This window comes from Linepithema humile, chromosome 3 (genome assembly GCF_040581485.1).
Source record: "Linepithema humile isolate Giens D197 chromosome 3, Lhum_UNIL_v1.0, whole genome shotgun sequence".
Classification (NCBI taxonomy): domain Eukaryota; kingdom Metazoa; phylum Arthropoda; class Insecta; order Hymenoptera; family Formicidae; genus Linepithema; species Linepithema humile.
Window position 1 is genome coordinate 5,286,871 of NC_090130.1, and position 25,653 is coordinate 5,312,523.

The 25,653-nt window shown below is 41.2% G+C and overlaps 1 protein-coding gene across 2 annotated transcripts in view; it reads right to left on the reverse strand.

The window, feature by feature from the left end:
- The window catches only part of sfl (N-deacetylase and N-sulfotransferase sfl), a 236,944-nt gene that overhangs the window by 47,919 nt on the left and 163,372 nt on the right, over positions 1-25,653 (reverse strand). For both annotated transcript variants that reach the window (XM_067351321.1, XM_012374430.2), the window contains one exon: positions 15,702-17,496. In XM_067351321.1, the coding sequence (XP_067207422.1) occupies positions 15,702-15,871 (170 nt within the window). In that variant the 5' untranslated portion in view covers positions 15,872-17,496. The remainder of the gene's footprint in view (positions 1-15,701; positions 17,497-25,653) is intronic.

Below are 25,653 nucleotides of genomic sequence, written 5' to 3' on the forward strand. Positions count from 1 at the left end.
TCAATCTCTGTCTCTCTCTTTATTCCGCCGCTTCGCGTTCTTCCAACTTCCACCACACAGTCTCATACTTCGAATTTTTTTGATTCTTTTCGTTGCAACATGACTCACCTCGTACTCGTACTCGATCAACTTACATCGCTGCGACGAATCACGTTCGGTTGTGATGCGGCACTGGGAATTATGGTTTGTATAGAAGTAGAACTCACATTTTCCAATCTTTCTCGATATTGAGTGAAAGATACAATCTTACTTCGCATTTTACTGTGCACTATTATCGGTTAAAAACGTATAACACAAGTGACATATTCAGCATTTTCAATTCAATTTTTTGAATAAAAAAAATTTGTTTAAATAATTTATCGAAATCTGAGCATAGAGATCTGTTGAATTTTACCGCAAATTTTGGAAAATAGCGAATGTGAGTTTTGCTCGTGTATTGCTCAATTGAATTGACTCGCAGCGAGTGCGCGTGGTTTCTTCGTATTGGTTTTCCGCGGCCGGCGCATCGGGATTGTGGCCGCATCGATTTGAAACGAACGGTAGTCGTGGTAAATTTCGTAATACACTTCTCGAGGGTAGTGAACCAATATTTGACTCATGCGGCATGCCGTTTCTCTCGTTAACTCTTAATTAAGTTTCCCGATCGGCGCGTAGATATATGAGCAAAGAATCTTAAAAGAATATTTTCCAAAAAAAACTCTATCTTCTCTATAAAACTCTGTACCTTTTTTAAATTAACATATCAGTTGTTACGTAAAAATTCTAAAAGGAGTAAAGAGGTTTAGAATATGCTTATAGCTTTAAATGCAAAATTCATACTCCTGAAAATTTAGAAGCAATATCGTAAGCGCAATATGCAAAACATTAAAACGTAATATAGAACATTATATGAAAACGTGATGTATAAATTCATTTAAACAAATAATATACTTTGCAAGTTTTAATCAAGTGACTATATAATTAATTATTATATATAAATGTAAGTAACATCGATAAGTAAAATGTTCGTTGCGGTAGAGATTACAATCAAACGTAACTAACAGTTAAGTGACTGAATTAGAGACAAAGGATTGCGGCCATTTCTTTCTGTTAACTGCTCGTAAGGCTGATATATGGAAGACCATAAACAAGCTTGGGGAATCCACTCTCTAGCCCGTGGTGTAGTTTCACTATGGCTGCCAAATGTAATTGAACGAAATAAACGTTGCAGCAAAATGCTTTCACTTCGTTACGTCGCCAATACAGACGGGATTTTATTTGTAATTTTTTTACCCAGATCTACTATTAGATAATTGTCTGAATTGATGAACCGATTTAAGATTCTTCTTCTAATTTTTTTAAATTCGTGAAATATATTATATGCATAAAATAATGTTTGTCATTTCCTTATGTTATTCTATTTTATATAAATTTAAACTTACAAATTTGTTAAAAACATGTGCGATCCTCGACATCTGACACAGGTTGAATTTTTCCATCGATAATTTTTAACGCTGTCTGGCAATGTGATACAATCTGATCCTTCTCTTCAAAACAAAGTGAATAAAAAAAAAGTAAAAAAAGTTCTCGTGACAAAGGTGTTTTTACGATCGCCATTACATGCAGCGAGCTTGGATACACCACGTAGATATAATCGTACGTTTCATGGATCAATTCGTCTGCGTCTCTCGTTTCCACGCGACATTTTTACTCTTCCTATCCAGCCATGCGGAAGTTTTTAATTCGCGCGGCGCTAATTAAAGAGCTCGTACGTCCTATCGGCCGATCGATCTGCGAAATACACTCGCAGCTTCAGCGTACGAACGGTGAATTGAGAGAAACAAAAGCGGGATGGAAGTTGCGCGAAGGGGGTTTTCTGCCGCTGCACGAGTGAGGACACGAGTACGAGCTTTCGGAAGTTTTTAAATCTCGTTCGCAGCGAGTATGTGTAAACGTGTTGCATTACAGTGCGCGAGCGCGGTCCATCGAATGCCTCTCAATGCCGGACAATGCGTTTCCTGCAAAGGAACCCAGCATCCCACACAATTACTCCGCGGTAATGCAATAATTTTAACTGTCCCGATAATTATATTATCAGTGCACAATGATGAGATCGCGACGCGATATGCGAAGTCGAACGCGCGCAGTTCGCACGAGTGCCCATACAAAAGACCTTATTAATGCTGTACCACGGCGCGTAATCATTTGCAGCAATTGAATACCGCGTAAAATAGCAGTATAATACAATTACGATGAGTCGCGAGTACGGAGCGTTGTTCGGCTGCAATCGAGATTACAAATGAGGGGAGCGTTAATAAGCGACGACGATCGTATCAGTCAGTGAGGTGTAAGGGGCGACGATTAATATGTCGTCAAAGGAGCGCCACTTTGGCACGCCCGCAATTTCTGAGGCCTGCGGAAAACGCGAGCCGGTAGCAGACACCGGAGTGCTAGGGCGCTGAAACAATTAGGTGGAAATGCCTCTAATGGCGTAGCAGCTGCTCGAATTTGACTGATAAAATTCCCGACGGCGTTTCTCCTCAATCTTCATCCGCGACTAATGCATGACGCGTAACTGTGTGACAGCTGCTTTGACGGCATTATTCACGGCATGAGAACCTAGTGAATATTATCTGGCGAATATTACGGGGCCGCGTAAGAATTACGAATCGCAAATACGCGTTAAATATTACGAAAGACCGATAGAAGATAACGAAAAACTGAATTTAATAGTGATTACGGTGAAAATATAGTCAAAGCTCAACTGAGCATCCTGGAAGCAAGCCTATTAGAATTTATCTCATTTGTGGTCGTTTTCTCGCAAATCGTCTGTATCCGTTTAACGGGCTTTGGTTATAATTGGTGCTCACGCCACCGTAGCAGGATCTGCATAGCGCTACAAGGTTTCAGAGAGGTCAGCCGAATAACTCTCTTTTCGACGGTAATCTGCTCGCAATATCGCGGAAAAGAAGCTTACCGCGACATCTCTCACATCTAAAAACGGTTCGTTCGTTAAACGACGGATTAAAGGTCGAGAGAGGGGGAGAGTGGAGATTTGGGCACAATCGACACAACGTTTAATTCAATTTTATTATTTCGACTGTGACCATTACGGCAACTCACGCGAATGGTAACGCAGGCGCAAATGAAATTGCGAGTCCTTCTGGAAACTATTCCATTTTTGATATCTGATGCAAATAAACATTAAAATTTGGCGCAATTAATATGTTATTTGTGTTACAGATATCTAAATATATATCTATAATTAGTATCTTATATAAATAGCACCAGATGTATAAAAATAATAAAAGATTGAATTGAAGAACGACTTTTTGATTCAAAGCGGTGGTATAATATTTGCGAACGCGTGTAACATCATCCGCACGATGATATTACTTTTTCACAAAAAGCTTTTCACGTAAACGATAAAAAAAACTTTTGTTATCATGTATTCACAATAAAAAATTCGGCAGAAAAGCAATCTCTCAATAAGTTTTTTATCGTTTAGTTTTATTACAAATTAATTAGATCTATGAATTTCTATTTCACGAATATAAAATTGAAACGCATTGCAGTTTATATACGCCGTAATAATTAAAGTAAAATTTTGATCTATTATGATAAATTATTCCATTTTACAAATGTGTCTAATGGATTAAATGACAAATTCATATAATTCTCCATTGTAGATTTTCCTTTATAAATCGCAAAATATCACATATTGACGGAATTCAGTTTTTAGAATAAATTAAAGAGTCGAGTGAATTAAAATAACTGTTAGATATATCTGAATTCATTTCTGGTATTACTTTAAAATTTGTCAAAATTTTACACGCACACACAAGTAAATCATTTATAAAAAATAAATTTAATTACCAACTTCGTAAATGTGGATTTTATTTTGTCAGCGAAAAGTGTATGAATCGAAAAATGAAATATTCGCGGAATTAATTGGGCTCATCGTTATCGCGAAAGTGTCAAATGTCTCTCAATTTCCGCGTTTCTTTTTTTATTCGCATGCGCAGCGGAATTATTGCAGTAAAGCATAAATCAGCCTTTTGATAAGCGGAAATCTGCTATCATGTCGATAATGCAAAGTCGTGCTCGAGAAATGTGAAAGAATATGACTTATCGGTGTGAAGCCCCTTGATGCAGCTTCGTATCAAGCGTGTTTACATCGATAAATACTTCAACAACTGATACGATGATACCCGGCTGTGCCATTCAAGTCGTAAATGCATCGTGAAATACGCGAAAAGCGCGCAAACTTTTCGAGGCATTTTCATCGATTTTTATTTCGCCATACGATGCCAATTTCGCGATGTTCATTCCGCGAAACCATTTGAAAACGCGCAAAGCACGAATGATAAAATATTCCGCATCGTTTAACAAGCGAATTGTTTATTTCGCGACGCTCGCACGAGGTTACTACGTAATTTCATTCAATGACTTTCGCGATAATGAGACTCGCGCGGACTTTCACGATTGGGAGGGGAAATGTCGGAGGACTGTGCACGAGTAATACGGCATCTCTTTTATGCGGGCAAATAAAAAGGTTTCATAGTCGTCGCACGAAAGATCCCGAACAAAAAATAAAAATAAAAATAGCCGGAGCCGTCTCCAATAATTGGAATCCTAATCAATAGCGCGCAATCGGTCAACCATGATGTACCGTTCAAGGGAGATACAATTTATACACGCGCATATAGCGGACACACACGTACATACGTACATACATACATACGTACGTATGGATGCGCGCTGTGTCGTACGTATCTCTATCCGCACGGCGAGGCGCTCCCTGCTTGGGCACAAAGAATTATTGGCTCCCATTCTGCTCTGGAGTTACCAACGGCATCTGTCCGTCCACCAGGTTTCCTTCCACCCACGTTTGCGTCCTCCTATATCCGACTGCGTCGTATATCAACTCCGCACAATTCGAAACATATCGCCGCTGTCTTCCCCTTTGTGTCTTCGCCGATTCCTCCTCGCGCGAAACTCGTTTTTATCGCTATCCGCTAGTTCTGCTATAGCCACGGAACCCTTTACCACGATACCCGGGGCCGGGGCGGGGGATGTACGACGAGAAATCACCTGGGTCCGGCTTTCAGAGAGCCAGCGGCGGAGAAATCCAGCCGCGCCATGTTTTCACGGCGATACGATACATTTACTGGCTTCCCCGATGGGCGACATGACTTATATCACACCGTGCGCGCATTGTCGTTGTAGCGAATTTGCCATTTGAGTATGTGTGCTCGTATCGGCAATATTGATAACTTCTTCTGTAACCGTGTCAGTTTTACACATTATCGAATATTATGGACCAATTGGTATCGCTTATCGATTATGCCCGAACTCTTTTCAATTATCGAGGATGTCACAATTCTAATTGATCTGAATTACAACAGAATTAGATCATATAAGACATACAACATAAATTCGTATCTACGCGTATCGATATAGGTTTCTAATTACGTTTATTTTGCATGTTGACTAATTCAAGTGTTGCTCGTAATTTAGTTTCTTTCAAGCGCGTTGGATTATCAAAGATGTCGCTAAGGCTAATCCAAAGAGTGGCTGTGTGAGTGCAAACGCGAATTTCATAGTGCGCTACAAACTATCCCGTTGCATATTTTCGCTCCGAGTGATCTCGACAGCATTTCACATTTTTCTGAAATACTTGAACATCGATACGCCGAGTTTCTCTAACGTGTCCCGTTTCGTTTAACCCACCGCAGGTAGTTTCATCGAGAAGGGCAAAATCGACGGAGGTAAAGGGTTCCTCATCACAGTGTCGGCTTACCCCTTTGCGGAAGTGTCTCGATAGGTTCTCGTGTTAATTTCGAGACGCGGTATGATTAAACACGTGATTATCGTGTGCCTTTACGACCACACGTCGGAACACGCTGGCGTATCTCCGCACACGAGTCTTTTAACGAGTATATTAAAGCTCACTTCTATGGTACCTGTGTTGCCGAACCGTGCAGCGGTTTGTGCGCTACATACAAGTATGTGTGTACCCGCAACGAGTATCAGATGCCACGTACGTTAAATAGGACACGGATATAACATCTCAACGAGCTGAACAGGAATGTATGAGGGCCACGGACGTGCGAGTGTATAGAGAATAACAGCGACATTACGGGAGATTTGTGCGGCGTCCAAGGGTTAATTCATGGAAATTTACCTGAGCCACGCCCTTCAGAACGAATTGCACGTCACGAGATAACGCGGCGAACTATGCGGCTCGCATTACCTCTTACTCTACGCTTTATTAACGATCGTTGCATGCGCGCGCGATTCACAAATTTCTTTCGTAGTAGTTCGCGTCGTGGGAGTAAGCGCAGTTGCGAATAGTTTGCGTTCGTTTCGGTTGTGAATCCTGTAACGTTTTTCGTATTGATCGCGCCGCGTTTCGCGCGACATGTTACAAGTTCACCAAGTTCAGCGAAACCGCCTGGTTTGGATGCCGAGCTAGGACTCGTTGATCCGCGAAGATCCCAACCCTGTATTGAGAGTAACTATGTACTAAATCTGCTGGAGAGAGTTCCAACTAGGCTGTTGGTAGCTTTTGGAGTTTGCAAACTATGGTATAACGTTCAATTTTTATTCCCCGTGTATGCCACTAGCATACGTTATAAGAATTAGCGTATCGCGCTGAAATTGCTGCATTACAGCATATTATATTTAAAAAATATAATAAATTAAAAAGTTAAAATTATAATACACTAAAACTTATATACAAAATTTGTATAATACTTTTCTAATAAAGAGAAAATTATAGAGCTATTTTTCATGCTTGAAAAATTTTACGTTATTTTTTAAACGATTAAAGTCACTTTACTAAACTGTAAGTTATTTTTTGTACGGTAATAATAGCAAATAAAAGAGCTGATTCACTGGAAGTTGTCGCGGGAGTAAATTCCATGTAATATCTCGTTTCTGATGTCACAGTCCAATACGCAATGACTGGTACAAAGCCTTAAAGGCGATCCCGTTTCCGTTACGTTTGATGACTAATTCGTCGTCCGATGCTCGGTGAAACCGTCTCTTTGAGCGCGCGTAGCTTCCTATGCGTGGTATTAGGTATAAGGTATCGGGTTGTATGTGCACGCTGGCCAGAGCTACAAGGGTATCGCAAACGTTTTGAATAGAGCCCCTTGCAGAACTGCGCAACCGATCAGATATCTGTATACTGTGATGGCCGCATGTTTGCGTCTTACTCTACAGTTAATTCATCCAAATCCACCGAAACTGTCCACGTCCAATAACGAGTGCGTCATACGTATACCTCGCGTGATATGTGCGCACACGCTCGACCAAGATCACGGATCAAGGATTATCCGTGAGCTTGGCAGGCTATCGCGCTGATTGTCACCTGGTGAATGCGTCTGATCACATGTTACGAATGGACGCGATTAATGATTGCGGACCATTGATTAATTCAGCGAGACTTTTCATGCGATTGACACATGGAAATTGAATAATTATAAAAGACTTCCAGATAACAAATGTATCGTGTTGTATTTATACGACATGGTATCATGATTTTCGAAAAAAAATTATTTTTATAATAAAATCCTGCACCTTTTATAGGAATTCTACGATATTTAAAATTTTATTCATAATTCTGTCATTTAAACACATTAAAAATTTTTTCAAGTATCGTCGCTGAGCGTCTTACTTTGACAAATAACGAAAATTATTGTTAAAGTGTATTAGAAAGTTCAAATAATATTAAAAAACTATTTTAAAAAACTATTTAAAAACCTATCAAAAACCTATTTAAAAAACTATCAAACTATTAAAAAACTATTTTAAAAAATTGTGAAAGGCTAATATCTTGTATTTTACGAAATGCACAAATTTAACTATCTTGAACCGTTTTATTTTTACAATATTTCTGTAAACAACTGTGTTTTTTCACGAGATTTACATTTCGAAACAAGTACACATACCTTTCACCTTCAATGCACCCACAAATGTATAGGAAATCGCGATCGCACTAGCCAAGTGGAAACTCGTTTTTCCCCTTCGAACATTGTTTCGGGACAAGCAAGTACCCAAGTTCGTGCACAGCCGTGCTCGCTAATTCTCCGCACTCTACGAAAAAAAACACGTCGCACGTAGCCACTGCAGCGCGTACCGATGTGTTCAATACGTACTTTTCGGTCGCGGCTACCGAGCGATATCGACGGCAGTCGCCGATACTCGCAGCTATTAATTCTTCGAAGGGAGGGAGGGGTATCGGCTCGCCTCCGAACCGCATTTCGTGTTTCGACTGTCGCGCGTGTACGCACGTTTCATTCCCCTTTGTACCGGCCGTTCCTCGGCAATTCGTGTTGCGCGCGGTATATCTAGCGTAACGGAAATCCTGCATAGCCATATACATGCTCACGGGTATATTTACACCGGAATCGATGAGAATTACGAGTTAACATCGCTGGCACACTACGGTCAGCCTCCATACCGGAGGTACAGCCGCTCTCAGGATTGACAGAATTAGGGGTCGCTTCTCACGCACCCGCGAAAGCAACAGGACAATGTTAATGGCCTGGATGTGCATACCACATTGTGCCGCCGCGGTCCAGCCCGGAATGCGTGACGATTTGTGATACGGCCGCGTGACACCGTATTATTTAGCGGATGGATCGGCTACTCGTTATCGCGATGAATTAACGCGCTTAATTAGTTTCACGCGCGTGACGACAGCGACGTCGTATATTGTTTTGCTACGTCGACATTTGACAGGAATTATTTTTCTCTTGTCACGATGAAAATCGATAGTAGGGTCGAGAAACCAATTGAGATTCGAGTGTTCTCTTGCGACGCGGGGAGTATGTGTCTCTAGAAAATATACTGTGAGTTGAGAGCACTTTGATCTCGGGTGTAACTTTGATCAGACGCCAATATTTTATTCACTGGAAAGCGCGGGTATAAAGATGCAATTTTATTCAATAAAAGATGACAGTTGGCCAGCCCGGACAATTTGCTATTTTCAAACAATTCCGATGTCTGATCAAAGCGATCGCTCTATCAAAGCAATCAAAATGCAAAATAAAAGCTATTAAAAATAACGAGAAAATTTTAACGTAATGTAATTAATGCAATCACTGCCGGTTCGAAGTAATATATTACAATTTATTTGCATGTTCTTTTAGTAAAATGCCCCGTAGCGAGAGCGCTTTGAATAAGTACAAAATCTTGACACTAACGAATACGCGTTTCCTCCGACGATTGTGAGATCGCGATTAGCGCGCGATCTCCAGCGGAACCAATGCGGGTGCTCACGGCTTTCCATTTAACTCGCCGTAATTGCAAGGCTTTTTATCCACCGTCCTTCAGTCCACGGTGTGCACGCGCGTATTCACGATCGCCGATTAAATCCCGTGCGGCGGCGGCGGCGGCGGCGGCGGCGGCAACTCTCTTCCGTCTTTCGAACGGACGGACCGACGGCTCTCGGTCGAGTGCTCCTCGAGTTTTTGCCTGGCCGTTGCCGTCGCTAATGAGACCGCACCACCCGGCCTTTCCTGCTTTTCCTCTTCGCTAAAGAACGATGCACGTACTTTACATACACGCGCGACTTTGGTGTAAATCGCCGTAGTGGTGCGCGGGAGAATAAAAAGTGAGAGGCATCGCGGTGGAGGGCCTGAAATTACACCACGAGCTACGGACACGCGCTCTTTTTCTTGTTTTTTTTTCCCCTCTTTTTTTGCCGGCACACCGGCAATTACCGCTCGATGCCGTCTGCGAAATGTCGCCGTGCCGGAATTTCATAGACCAAGTTAGGGTGCAGTCGTGCGTGGAAATGGAGAGTATCTGTTAGATGTAGTGAGAAAGCACGACATCAAGGAGAAAGCGGAAGGAGAGCGGAGCTGGTATCCGTTTATCCTGCTTTAATGTATTTAGTGCATTTCACTTGGACTTTCGAGATATTTTATGATTACGCACTATTATGTTTGTGAGAGTAGATTATATTATGGATTATTAAATTAAAAAGTTATTATTATGGCAATATAGATATTAGTATTATTATGACAATATAAGTAAAAAAAAAAGGAAAACATGTACAAAATTAAAGTCAATTTTCAGAAAGCCTGTAGCTATATGGGCTGTGGTCTACCGACGGCTGAATTGTCTCGAGAGTAAACATCGAATGTGACTTCCGTGATGGTCTTCCATTGCCTGATAGCTTCGGAAGTCGATAAAGCGAAAGATTCACCTCCGTTGTCGTCGTCCTTTGCGATTATCCTTCGCGGACAAAGTCGTACGATATATAACTTTCTTGCGCGATATATTGCTCTATTGGGAGGACAAGCATCGAAATCGGGATACGTCGAAAATTATGTTTGTTCGCCCAGCATATTGTCTCTGCCTCTTCAAACTTTCAAGCATCCTGTAATCCTTGTAGATACCGCCATTTCGCAGTTCCCATTGAAAATTGTTTTCGCTCGATACACACGAATCATATGCTCGATCAACAAAAGTATTGAAAGATATGGAAGATATTTATATTAAATACCGATATAGTAAAGAGAATTTGTGATTTTCCTTCATTAAAATTAAATAAAATTTTTGAATAAATTGAAAATAAAATTGAAAATATCTTAGTTACTCGCTGAAGATAAACAGCTTTATCTGTATACGATATCTGTGTATTGAAAATCAATTATTTAAAGATCTTTGATTAAGTTAAGAAAACTAGCATTGAAGTTTAAGTTAATATCTGAATAAATTTCGCAAGGTACTCGCGAAGAAGTTTCTATAATTCGACTGCTACTACTTCGAGAAGATAATTGTTAAAAATAATCGAAACTCCGTGGGCGTATAAACGCGATGAATAATGCATCGCTACGTTGAACAAACTCTATCCTTGATACTCGCGATACCGGTCGTCGCGTCGGCAGAGCTCTCGCGGCGTTCGCAATTTAATTAGTTAATTTCAGATTGTAAGCCAGGCTATAAGTCTGGTTTTAATTTGCAACGTCGCAAGTTCAGAAATTAAATCAACGTTTACGCGGATATCATCAAAAGATTCGTTATAAGAACAAGATATGGATACGTACATAAATCTTAAGAGGCAAATAAAAGATATCAATATCCTATTAATAAACGATCTTTGTTAAGTATTTAACGCTAATTGCAAGTGATTAACTTTCAAAAAGGAACAAATTATACTAAAGTCTACAAGATTTATTCCGGCAATAAATAAAAGTGTAAGGAATAAATATTAATAACGAGATACGATTTTAGATGACTAACAAGTTAGAATAAATAAACCTGTCTCTTTAAATTAGAGACGATTAATTACGTCAGTTTGATGAGATGCTGCAAGAGAAAATATGTTTATACTTTCCCAAGAAGATAATCAATGCATAATATGCAATTTTCAAAGGAAAAAAATCTACTTTATCGCGTTCGATTATTTTTACGGGCGTGGTTCGGGGTTCAAGAGCAAGACGTATCATGCAAAAGACGCGTGGCTAGCAGTAGGAAGGAGCTGCATACGTGCAGCATGTGGGAAGCTTAGCGCCGACGTAAGGCCGGTCGAAAGAGAAGCTTGAATTGACGCTGATTGGGCGTGCGACAAACATCCGGCCGCATTTCATGTCCCACGACAGAGAATGCGCCTCTCTTTCTTCAGTGCACGGCACGTTTGCGTCGCGGAATAGACCGGCCGATTGGTTCTCGTCTTACCAACGAAGAGAGAAAGAGAGAGAGAGAGAAAGATAAAGTCGCGTTTCATATCTCCTATCGTGAATGCGCGCGCTTCCGCCTTTTACTCCGCGCGTGCATACGCGTTCGCGTTTAACAGGAGACGATTTTTTCGCGACGGTGTCTTTAGCTAGTAATTTTCCTCATCCACTCGTCGACATGCTGTGCGAGATATCACGATGACAGCATAATCGCGTGTTCTTAGATTAATGGTGAAAGAATTATTCCGGAGATAAACAGATTTCTTAACAGTGTAACCAACGGAAGTCCGTGAGATATTATTTCACGGAGAAAGACTCGTGCGTTGCAACACTGGACAAAAAAAGTCGCGATACCGTTAACGATAAATTTCCCGTTGCTGCCTTTGTGTCTCAGCATCCTACTTTAAATAGCTTTTACGCGTCACTGTCCAAAATGTAAAACAACGATTTATCGCGCGATAACGCGCCCGCGCACAAAAACAGCGATGCATAACTGCAGACGCCGCGACAGCTGACACTATCGCGACGCGGCGAGGCAGAATCCTACGAGCGATCTAAAATTGCCATGTTGTGCGTCGCCGTGGATTCCATTAATTTGTTACTGCCATCATGATGATGTATTTTACTATGGTAGCAATGCTGTTGAGCGACAACTCTTTGAGAATACCGCTAAAATATTCATTATGAATTCATGCAACATGTGCTAATGTAAAATACCAATCAAGAAATGTGAATTATTACCGCGATACTATTCTCATAAAAATAATGCTTAGTACTTTTACAAAGCGCAGTATGAATACAGCAGTCTTTCAACAAAAAATTGATATAATCTCTTTTATATAAAAGTGAAAAGAAAATTTTTATTTGACAAAAAAAGTTCATTCTCATTTTATCTGCAATTACGTTTCGTTTCAAAAAAACTTTATGCATCAAGATTCTGCCGTTGCTAAAACAATCTATAACAATTTGCACGATCTAACGTAGATAAATGAAATATGTCGCACTTGACGATTAACACGAGTGCTGTCATATCTATTATTGGATTTCAATAAATCGCATGTAGTGCTACATCTTGTCCTATCTGGATTGACAGTGCAATTATAAATACCTAGATGCAATGTCTCGGGATACAGTTTCGGAGATATCGTCGTACGTTCGTCAGGATTGTCCAGTCACGATTATATAGACGGTTATGAAACTGCCAGCGCAAATGTGAAATTACATGTCAATGTCCGCGTTGTGTATATTAGCTTCCATGATTGACGATAGAGACGGACATTCGCGCGCTGCGATCGGTTACGGAGTTCTACAATGTGCCGCGGGTTACCTACTAAGATTGATTCGCGTAAGATCATGGTATTATCATTTAACTCGATAGCGCGCGCATGAGGATTTATGCGGTGGTCTCTTGGTCTCCGGGATATAGTAGCGTATCGTAGTAACAAGTCATATATCTCACCCCTTCCAGTTTCTCCAATATGAAGCGCGCTGCAGGATTATAACGAATATTTTATGGTAACAGATATGTCCGTTAGTATTGCAGCGAAGTTAAATTATGATCCCCGCACGGCTCGCGAGAGAGCTTCGCGTTCGTGTAAACGTGCGGTTTACATTCTTGAAGCTGTTTGCAACTCGGCAACACTGTCACGCCGTGAAAAATATATCCCGAACTTTCCCGTGACGTAAGCGATGCGCGAAGGATATCGGTTTTCAGGAAACAAGCTTGTCCGATTACTCGCCGAAGAAAACTTGTTAAGCTCTCACTCGACAACGAGACTCGCGTCGCGTAGCACGCGGGAAATTATACTTTAATTACTTCGATTCCCGCACGCGCGGGAAAAATACGAAACTTCGCGTGTACGTAATTGCTAAAGCATCGGCCATATAATTTCCGCACCTTAGAAAATATCACCTCCACTGTCGCTCACGCGATACGCTCAATTTTGGTTATATATATATGTTACTACATACATATTTCGAAAGCACAGCTGTAATCATTACTGCAGTATACGCCGACAAACACCGCAGGTGCAACACTTGCATGTCGCCTCCGCTATCGTGGAGACAGATTGAATGCGCTGTAGAAATGGAACGAGCGTCTCGATTTGTGGGGTTATTCGTCTTCGCTAATTAACTGTGAATTTACTTCCCTGCCCGACGGGCATCGCTATACAGGACCGCAGGATGCCGAAGAAAACTGGAATTGGGCCAGTTATATTACAGGAATATATAACACACTCGTCATACATATGTACCACTCGTGTTTACATACATATACTTGTGCGCTCCGATTTGATTTAAATTGGATCGTCTCTAAGACCGAAGGTACCTGCCAATTTGCTAAGTCCACAAACTATTTCGTCCTTGCGCGGGTTATTCAAGCTTTCTGCATAAGAGTTCTCGGATACTCGGTTAGTTTACGGCGGAAGGAGGGATCCGTCTGCTAAAATTCTCAAATATCTCCGCCTGCGTGCTGAACTGCCGCCTTCGTTTGCCGAACATGAAGCGATCAAAGACCATTTTGCGATTTGTTTGCAAATTTGTTTTAAAAAATCATTAAGAGTTTTTAACGTCATTCTTTAACAAAGATATAATTATCATAAATAAAATAATGAATTCGACATTTTAATTATAGCATCGATTCATTTGATATGCATCGAATTTGAAATATTTTGCGATGGTAGTATAGTCGTTGATAACTTCGTGTCTTATTCTTCGATTATCAAAAATAATTAGTATAATTTTCCTGTATGTGATTTTCTTGATAACAGCTACGTGTTTAATGGATGGTGTGTTAGCTGCGTGACAAAAATATTTTATTACTTCGGAACATGGAATACGGTGCTGCTAAGCTAGATTAATGCGTTTTGATACTACCAGCATTCCTACATTAACAAAAATTATTTTTCACAGAATTCTCGCTGGCATTGTAATTTCTAGTTATTATCTTCACGCGAAATTGTGATGAACTATCTCTGTTTTTTCTTTTATCCATTATCTTATGTCAGGAATCCCTATGAAATTTGCATATCGTTTTCGGGATTTCTATATATTCAATAGATTTATGAGCAAAAGATTTTAGAATTCCTAATATGTTAAAAGAAAAATTTGCCACTTAAATGTAGAAAATAAGAGTCCAAACAGAAGATAATTTATCTCTAAAGTTCGCAGTTAATTGTCATTCGCATTTGTTTGCATCCATTCCGCGCTTAGTTTTTCCATATTATTGGCCCGCAAAAAAAAGATATCAAGAGAAATTGTCTGCGACGCGCGAGATTTCTTGCGGAAGATGCCCTACTATTAGTAGCGACGTAGCACGCGACCACGCTATTTCAGAGTTACAAACTGGTCGGCGCGACTGGCCAGCCAACTCGTAGCTCTAATTAGCCAGCTTTACCACACTTGACTACATACAAAGTAATTAAAAGTGTCCCCATCCTACTTCGCTTTTCGCCAGACGACTTACCTTGCGCCCTTCAATACTAATCACCTCTCTCTCGCGGCATTGAACTTGCTAATGTATTTTCCGAACAACAATTGTTGCATTTGCATGGTGTTATCTCAGTACTATTATCGCAGTAGTATTATCAAACTACATGCATTTCAAGGTTCTGCTAATGCAATTCCACTGTTACTATGTGGCAATGAGCGAAGTTTTTTTAGTTACGTCATTACGAGCATTCCGATCAAGACATTGAAATTTTCACAGTCAACAATCCGAAAAAACTGTACAAATATTTTTCCACGAGAATTAAATTTTACACAAAAAGCGTTCGCGAAAGTTTTGTCTCCAGTAAATGTCGCGTGCAAAATTCATGTGTTAATTAGATGTTATCCTGTTTACAACGCTTGCGGACATTTTAAATGTTCTTAGGCAAACAATAATTTTTCAGATTTATAATTATAGAATTAATCTCCATTTTTTAAATTCATAAATTTAAGACATTTAAAAAATTAAATGTTTCATTAATCGCGAGTGTTTCATTTAAAAAATATAAAAATTGCTCATGCGTTGTTTGCGCTTACCTGGATAATGGTCCACTGCTGATGATATAGTGAGTGTAATAGAATATGCTGGCCATAGAGACGAACAGTAGCGCCACAACGCAGCGCTTCACCGTCGCCTGCTTGACGACGTAGCGCGGACCAACGGCGCCTAGTAGAGGAACGCCAGCTTCGTTCGCGGATATCCTCATTACTATCGTCTCATTCGACGACGTCTTTGCGGATGCGACAACACCTCGTCGTGGATTATCGCCAAGTCTCTATCCTTGAGCGAGTCGGTCGACGTTGCCCGCGGCGCGCAAACGCTGTTGCAACGATTGCGCTGTTATTCAACAGATCCGCCGACAGAAGATCCGATAGTAACTCCAAGAATCGTTGATAACTGCCGACGAATGTCTGCTTCGTTTGTTCAGCATCAAATACCTTCGTCGCCATGGACTTGCGTTTGCAGTTTTCTTCCGATTGAATCACCATGCAGTATTGAGAAACGTGCTTCAACACGTATTAACACGTATTATATTAACTTATATTGACACTATGTTCTTTCATTCCAGATGATCCATATATATAAAAATTTTTATAACTTTCCGACGGATCCACGTACTCGAGTGAGAAGCCAGTGGCCAGAAATCAAGCTAAAATCTCAGCTCGAAGCTGCTATTCGTCCACCTTTCGATCTCTCGGTCAGTGAAGTGCTCTTTGATGACGTTAACGAACAGCATTGGACCGGAATCTCTCAACTCTCGATTCGTTGGCCGAACGTTTTCCCTCGAAAAGGAAGTAAATCTACTTAACTCGGTAGAGGAAACCCCCACGAAGAAATTTCGAGACGATCGTACTCGAGACGAGATGAAACGGATTCAGAGTTCATTAGACGCGCTTAATCCCGCCGGCATCGCGTACGTCGTAAACAACGGCGGTCCTCCCGTTCGAGAGCTTCGATCCAGCCGGCTCGCGAACCTGATCGGTCCTGGATCAAATCCCCTCGTCCGTCTGTCGAGTAACATCGATGACGTCTCAGCATCGAGGCTCTGGACACCACTTGTTGCACTTTCGCGGTACGATCGCCATTTCGGCAGCAGCACGAGATCGCGCCGTCAGTCGCGGCCGTCTTTAACCCATCTGGGTTACCGTGGATTGACTCGTTCCGAAGTCTCAGCGTCGAGTAATTGCGCGGCGCCACGTCATTCTTCAGTCGAGTAATTGCGTATTAGAAAATCGCGACGCGCTCTCTCACGGGACGATCGCCGCGACGCGCGCGCCGTCTCATCGTCGACAATTCGGAGACATCTTGTCTTCGGACGATGTATGGCTAAAAACGAGCCACTCCGTTCAGCTTACGTACCTCGGAACAATTCGCCACGCGGGAGGGTGACAGCCAGACGGACCGTGCTTGAAGCTTCACATCCGCATGCTTGCGAATTCTTGCGGATCTTCCTGTTCGTTCGCTCGCTCGCTCGCTAGAGCTGCCGCCTGTTTCCGGTGTCGTTGTACGGCGAGCCGGTTCACGGCTGGACCATTTGTTATGGCACACGACCGCCCCTAGACACCACCTCGGATCCCGCGCCGTGCAAGCAAACAGGCTCACTCGTAAATTTCGAACGCTACTTCGTGTCTTCCGTCTTACCCTCTTCTCATTCCCGCTTCTAGTTACCTCCGCCGCTGACTCTCTTTCTCCCTCTCTTCTATCTGTCAATTAGGAACGATGTACAGGCGCGGTGCTTCCTACGCGAAACAATTTTCGAAGTTTATCTCTTTGCGTCGGCGATCCTGTTCGCGCATCGTCTGGATATATCACGAATCCCATGATATCGCCCTGCAACAATCAAAATGAACAGAAAATTAAAAAAAACAGGGGAAAATGCATATTGGCGCAGTGATATTATTGTTAATAATACTGCGTGTATTTATGAAGACTCTTCGGCCATTAATTTATGTTTAAAACAATACAGGCGAATTTATAGATCGAAAAATATCATTTTTCTCGAAGCCTCTTTTTCAGCTGCAATTATTCTGAAATAACAAATCGATATTGACAATATCAATTGCACAGGATAACAACGTAAAAAGGGGATGATACGCGCGCGCGAGTCATCTCGGGACAATTAAACAACAACGGCCGGACGATTACGGCACCCAACAACTCCAATTAATCGACCGTACTACAGCCATAGCGGTGCAGCTTTCTACGTGCCACCGGCCTTCTCCGGACTAATTTTTTTCTCACCGATTATACATCCACCCTCAGCAAGAAGTCCATTAATCAGTCTCCCTCCCCAGACCTCCCACTCTAAGCGAGCGGCCCTGCGGCGATACAAACTTTCGTTTTATCTGTTGTATTCGCACGAGTCCATTCGCCGGCGGACCTTCCGATTCAGGACGGGGGGAAGAGGAGGGAGAAACGAAAAATGCGATAAAAGAAGCTGGGGATAAATTGAAAATGAGACTGTAGAGCAGCAAGAAACGCGAGGAAACGTGGAAATGGATAGAATCGATGTCAAGAAAGCTCTCCGAAAGAATATCACCCTCCGCGCAACCTCGGGTCCTCCCCTTCCCCGCGCCTCTCCCGGGAGCTGACCCGACATTTTTCCCAGGGAAAATATTGATACCGTCCACAGTGTGCATCGGGGCTGATTTCGAGGAATCAGGGGAGAGCAGATACGGCGGCAGCTTCGAAAAAGACTCGTTCGCGAAAAGAAGGGCGGGGATACGCGCGACGACATTGGCGCACGGAATTTAATTACACGGCCGGAATGACTGACACGCTAATGGGTGGACGGGGGAAGCTCCCGTCGACGAACTTTGGCAATACCTTCCCGCTTTTCTATTCCCCCGTCCTCTCGATCGAGATCCTCCGTTCTTTGACTCGTTGACGTGTAATGATGGGATAGTTCGCTCGGAATGAAACGCGGCGCTCGGCGAAACGAATGCTCCACACAGCGGACAACGCGTGAAAATTTAACAATGGCAACTGTTACGCATTTAGAGAGAAAACGGAATAAACTATCGTTTTTTCAACGTCACGTGTTATCTATTACGCTAATAAATTTTAATACGCGAGCATCTATAGTATGATAAAAGTAGCGGAGATACTAACACTCGTAAATTTATGAGAAATATTTTTTTCTTATTTTCATATCGCTCCATTATAGATATAAATGTTGGAAAAGTCATAAAATGATACCTTTCTAAATCTTTCACATGGATAATATCACAAACGCAGTTTTATGTTTTTAAGCAACCCCCAAGTTATTTATCTCTCTAAATAAAAGCGGCAAGGAAAATTTATCGCTGGCACTCCGCTTATTTAAATATATGAAAACATTCGTATATTTAAAGTCTCCGCCTTAATTCCCTCTAGCACACTCAACCTCATAATATTTTCCCGCCTTACGCACCGAAGCAAGCTTTTCTCGCGAGCTTCGCTGTGCGCCAAGTCGATTCGTTTATTGCACGGAAATAATTCCTTCGGGATTCCTTCCAGATCTACCTGCTGCCGGGTGCTTAATTCGAGAGACACGTTTTAGCTCCCCGGGAGGGTCGTTAGTCGAATGCATCACGTGCGCGGATTTAAAGGGAGCAGCCACGTAGGTGCGCGAGGGCCGAGATTGCGCGAGGAAACTACTCGATTGGCACGAAATGATTACGAGAGGCGCCTTCTGATTATTCGTTCGAGCGAGACCATCTTTCTTCTTCGTACCCATCGAAGAATCCTGAACCGTTTCCTTCGCTCCGCCGGGCTCGTCCGGGCGGATCCAATTCTGCTCGAGCTATTCGGAATATTTCATCACAGGTATCCTTTCCAAAGTGAAAATATTTATAAACAGTCCAATGCAGATCCATGATATTTTAATTTGCAAATTGCATTCCGTATAATTGATATCAGCATATTCTTCTTTTAGTTCTATATTTTTGGAACAGAAAGTTTCGATAAGATTACAAGCTGAGCAAGCAGTCTCTCCTGTGGCGAAAGATGCCCTGAAAAACTTTGGTGTTGGCCAACGATTTTTGACCAATGTAAAATGAGATATCGACCTGTGGTATTCCGACATTTACAAATCTTAAGAAAAGTGATAAATCATGATCAAACATAGATAGACAGGTAGTAGACAGGTAGATAAGAATAAAAGAACGAGAGGATCCAAAAAGGGACAATTTCGTTTGTAAGCATTTTATCACATATTTGATGAAAAAAAGTAGTATTGATGTCGAAATGTCACATCCGTTTCTCACGGCATGATTGGTGCGTTTCGTTTTATTTCGTCGTGAAACAAAGGGCTGCGAAATCTGCGGGTTTCTCCCAAGGGAGTGTTTCGTAAGTACAGAAATCTCCCAGGCGAAACATATTTTTCGAAGATAGGACACGCGCGCGAGGATCTTAGAATTTATCACTTCCCTCGCAAAAAAATAAGACAAAAAGATAATTTCTTTTCCCGAATATATATAGTTCTTTTCCGAGAATACATTCTTTTTCCAGCGAAATTTTTTTCGGCCCCAAGTTTTTAGAATGAAAAATGTAATATTACAAGATTAAAGGATAACAAGTTTCCACGAAAGTTAATGACGTGTTGCAATAACATTAAAATCGAGTAACAAAAGATTGATTTTTCTATTCACAAAGTTGGTCTTTATTTTCTCTGCCACCGGCAATACGATATTATTATCTGTGAGGCGATTCTGAGTTTATGAGGTGTTTTATAATCGACGAGAGACTTTGTGTATTGTGTAACATCATGTGCTAATGCACGTAAAGCAACTTCCATTATTTGGTCGAGCAATCTCGGTAAGAATTTTAAGCGAATGAGCAACGTCCGATGATCATTCACAAACGCATTAAGTCCGGATACTCCGTCTTGTTATTCCATTGAGTTTTAGTGTTAATAAACAAATCAGCAATACACATCAAACGCAACGTTGCGAAATTACGCGAGTTTTGTTTCCGGACGACTGACAACTGAAATTTTTGCCGGTTGCAATATGTCACGTTGCGCTATGATCCTTGGATTATAATCTATCACACATAGAGGTATTACTTTTTTTTCCGTCAGCCGTATTCCGACGGCGGCGAGCACGAAAAAACAACGACCGGAAATAACGCCTATAGCGCCCTCCGGCCGACGGTCTCTCGCTTTCTGGCGCAATTCGCCGCACGTACACGCACGGCGTGTTCTCTTGTGTACACACGTAAACGTCCGCACGTGTGTTTTTGGCCAGGATGGAAGCGTGAAATTAAATCCGAAGAACGCGAACACGCACATAGTCGTCCCACACACGTTCAAAGCGTCCCCTTCCCCACGTCCCCTGTTGCTCCGGCTGCGTGCACTATGATATCGCAATATAATATAACGCAGCTAGACCAGCAGTTCTCTCCACGGCTCTCGCCAGGAGCAGACGGTGCGTTTCGCGTCCGCGCGCGAATCAGATTTGAAAAAAAAAAATATTATACAAATCGCGCGGAACGCTCACGCGATTCGTTATTTATGCATACGCGATGGATGATCCCGTTCTGATACACGAATTAAAATCGACGCGTCGCGAAATGCACTAGATCGAAACATCAATACTAGCGACGTATTGATGAAGTCTGTGATATGATGAAACAGATGCTCGCGTTCGGCGATACGTATGCATATTATGCACACGTGTACCGACGAGATCAGATATACACACAAGATAAACGACTGGCTGAATCGACATATTATTTTTAATTGCATTCTAGATCTCATGGTTCGAAATTCCGGTGTTCTAAGGTACATATCTGTGTGCGCAAACACATAGAAATGGTCACTGAAAACGGCATGCGAGTGTGCCTTTGTTTGCGTAAAGGAAATCAAATATCCTGCCTGATAATTACAAGCCACGTACTGTAAGACATGAGCGCATCGCGTAGACGGGCGAGGAAATTAGCTGGGAATTTGCATACTGTTCGCTCACGAGGGCAACGCGATTATACAAAAAGATTCCGAGTGTCAAGAAGACGTGCAATCCATCGCAGAAAACCCACATATATAGTAAAACGAGAAAAAAGCTGTGAAATATTCTTCGTATAATTCAAGTTAAAAATAAACGAGATTTATGAATGTTATATGATTTAATATATGGAAATTATAAGCACGAAAATGAACTTTTATCTTTTCCATGATCGATAAAATAAAACCATCTAAAAGCTCCGAAAAAATTCTGAAATTATGTAACATTGATAAGCAATTGCACAATAAAATATAAATAACTGGCAATAGAATTGTCGCTGAATAAATGAGAACTCCGTTTAACGCTGATATCTCGTGTTTAACATTCGATAAATCATTTCAATAGAAACTGGGAATGGTGCCACAAATTAAAGCGCAAATAGTCTGCAATACTAAAAGGTTGCATCTATTTCATAGAGATGCTGCTAACTTAATCACTGGATCATTGGATTATTGTGACATCGACCAGCGTCGAAGTAGAGCATTAACAGTTAAGATGAAATTCTGCCGCATGCTACAACGAGGGAATATCACCGCGGTAGTGGTTTAAAAGCTGCGGATGAAGCACGACCTCCGCATATTACCTCGACTTAAAAAGCAATTAACTGGCTGACGAGGTGCCCGGGAGATTTTTTCGTACCGCGCGCGCGTTACAGTGCACTTTTTAGAGTCGTTTTGTGTAACCTAGTGCTCTCTCTCTTGCTTTTTCCCTCCAAATCCTCCGGATTAAAAAAAGAGTTACACACGTCTAACAACAGCATCTTCGCTTTCTTGCGAACGCAATGTTATGTAAGGAATGTAATACCTTCTGTCTTCCGCCTGTCACCGTAGTGTTGGATAGAAAAACATTGAATATAATTATGGAAATAATGCGGAATGAGGGGAGACTCGACTCGTAGAGATGAAAGATAGAGCTTCGTGGGGCGGAAAGTAAAAAGACTGCGCGTAGATGTGTTGGTGCTGTGACAAGGAAAACTTCCTTTATCTTCCACGCAGTATCACAGTAGAATGTGCAATTAAATGCTAATTACTCGCGCGTTAATATTTATTATTTATCACTCCTGAGAAGATGTATGCAAACATCGGATTTGTGTTCTGTTTTATCTCTCATCGATTTTGTAAATCTTTATTCAGGAAATAATGGTTTTATGATTGTCTGTAAAATTAAAATTTAAATCAGTTAATAATTATCAATCTGTTTAATAATTGATATGTCCATTTAAATAGTACATGGAATTAAAGGGAATAAAAAATTTGAAATGGAAATAAAAGCAGGATAAGATCTGCCTATAGTGGATACATTTTATCATTTTGCGTAGCAAATTATGCATTCTTTGAATCAAGCAAACGATTGCCCCATTATCGTCGCCTCGCAGCGCACCGCAGAGGTAGTTTGTGGGTTTTACTGCCGCAATTTCGGCACATTTGCGGTCGCATGGCTGCACATTTTTCGTCGGCGTATTTTTACCCGCCGCGACCACCACAACCGTGAAGCCGATCTGTCGGCAGCGTCGCTGTCATTTCGACGCCGTTGCACACGCAGCGATAGACGAACGGACAGATGCGCCCGACCGGAGACAGATATATATGCGCATTGCATATCGGCGACGTGGTAACGCCTCTTTACGACTGCCGTCCGTGTCGTGCGATATTTAACGCGTCGTCATAATTCGTTCTGTCACTCGTTTTTTCCCGCCGGAATTTTGCAAACGAATCGGAGTCTGCGCGTACTGCGAAACAGGGCGTGAAAGAATGTAAAAGCGATATATTCTTCCTACGCCTTTGTCATCCTGCACGTGTCCGCTATGAGATCAAATTCGCGCAACAGTTAATCGGAGATGTAATGATAATAAGCACAATTGAATCATCGAGGAACCGGACACTACTTTCTCCCCATTGTACGTATAATTTTTTCAAATATAGAAATTCAAAGATTAAATGAGAAAAAGGTAGTAAAAAATTATTAGTTTAAACTATAAACTACCCCGTGGCTTATTTCTTCTAATACCAATTTTATCTATCTTCTATAAAGTGAAAATGAATGACTTATTTTTGCATTAAAATTCTAGAGTAGAGTAAGTATGATGTATCGTGTTTTGAACTGCAACGTTGATCATTAATTAGCCGATGTTGCCGCCGGTGTTGTACGTCGTAGCAGGACATTCACGAACGAGCAGGCGACATAAAGCGCGGGTAATGAATGCGTCTCATTTACCAGTCGTTTGAAATTATAATTAAAATTGAAATTTCCTAGAAAATAACAGCGAGGACAGGGTATGATACAGCTGCAGCGTTATTCAAATAAAATGTCACATAATTTGAAGATCAGTCGAGAAAGAGAAGCGGCAAGAATTGATCTGAACGATATTACAATTTTACGCTCACCCGGCTGTTTGCTGAAATTAATATTATCTGTTATTGGCGACAAGATTGAAAAGTTGCAACAAAGATTGGACGATCGTTTCGCGCGAATATGTAAAACATATGTGAAACGTGTCTCGTTTCTCATTGTAGAAATGTGTAAATGTGTGGGTGTACGCGCACGTCTTTGTTGGATTATTGCTCGCTCGTCCCTCGTTTACTTTTCGAGTGCTCCTCTCGACGAGTACCCCGCGTCTAATTACGACTCTGTATCCGCTTACGGAAGTACTTGTGCAAACACGGAAGAGACGTTCGCGCACACAGAGGAACAGGTTATCGACGTCGTTATTAAATTTACCAGAACTACAATATTTGCCTAGCGATTAATATTACTGATATTATACATGGATTAGCAATACAGCAATTCTTTGGTGTGCATATTGATAATAAACGTTGCTTATTAGTCTGCGTAATTACATTCCAATTGTGATTAGAGGACATTTGTAATATTTACTATTGGATGTTAATTTCCATATCAATCCTAGCAAATCCATGTGTTCTCCAAAATATCTGTTTCCTAAATATATAATTTTATTCGTTATCTGTATGCAATTAAAAAAATAGTATAAATCGCAAATTTTACTTTATATCTGCTGATGCAAGATAATTTCTTATTTAAGTATCTTCTCCTATATTACGAAATGTGCAATTGACAATAATACTTTGCTTCTTCGAAATACTTTGCGACAATACATTTTCGCCCGATTGGATCTCGCATCTCTTGCAGTTAATGGTAGGTAAAGTACATTTTAGTAGAGCCCACTCAGGCATACGGCTAGTACAGTACGCGTTAATTATGGTTGTAAGCTGAAATTGCGATAATATCGACGTGCCGGCAACGCAGTTAACTTGCCACGGTGCTGTGTAGTCGTACGTTGTACGTGTTAATTCGGTGTTAACATCTGTCGTATGTACGAACTTGTAGGGGATAGAACGCTTGCTACGATATTTGCACTAATGATGGCACCGTAAAATGGTACGCGCGCTGCACCGTATACCGTATATTCTATGATTTATGGTAATTAAATTCACGTGTATTTACGCGTTTTGGAGACAAGATGCAATCGCTGTATTAGAATTGAGTTGTTTTATAAGCGATACCACACATATTGTTGTCTCGCATAAAGAAATTAATTCTTATCGGTTATCAGAACAACAGGAATATGTACAATCGAAGTAAGCCATAATAATTTATGCGCGTGACAGGATTGCTTACCAGTTTGCCAACAATAACGAGCTATTCGACTTCAATCAACTCAATTCGGCCGAGTCTATTGAAACGTTCGAAGCCGTGCATAAACGCCTGCTGCCACGTAAATGCGTTTCAAGCTTATTTAATACACATAGCAATTTAATAGACAGTTGCGTTGATTGGTACAAAGCGGTAAATTTGCACATTAACGCACGTTACATAATCGTTCGCGGTTTTGAAAATAATATTTATTCAAAGCCAAAGATTTTGCTGACATCAAACATTCAGTTCCCTGCACCGAGTGTATTAAGTTTATTAATCAATTAAAAACAGATTATTTCCCTGAAAAAATATTATTATAAGAGAAAATTTAATTTCAATCGACAGCGGT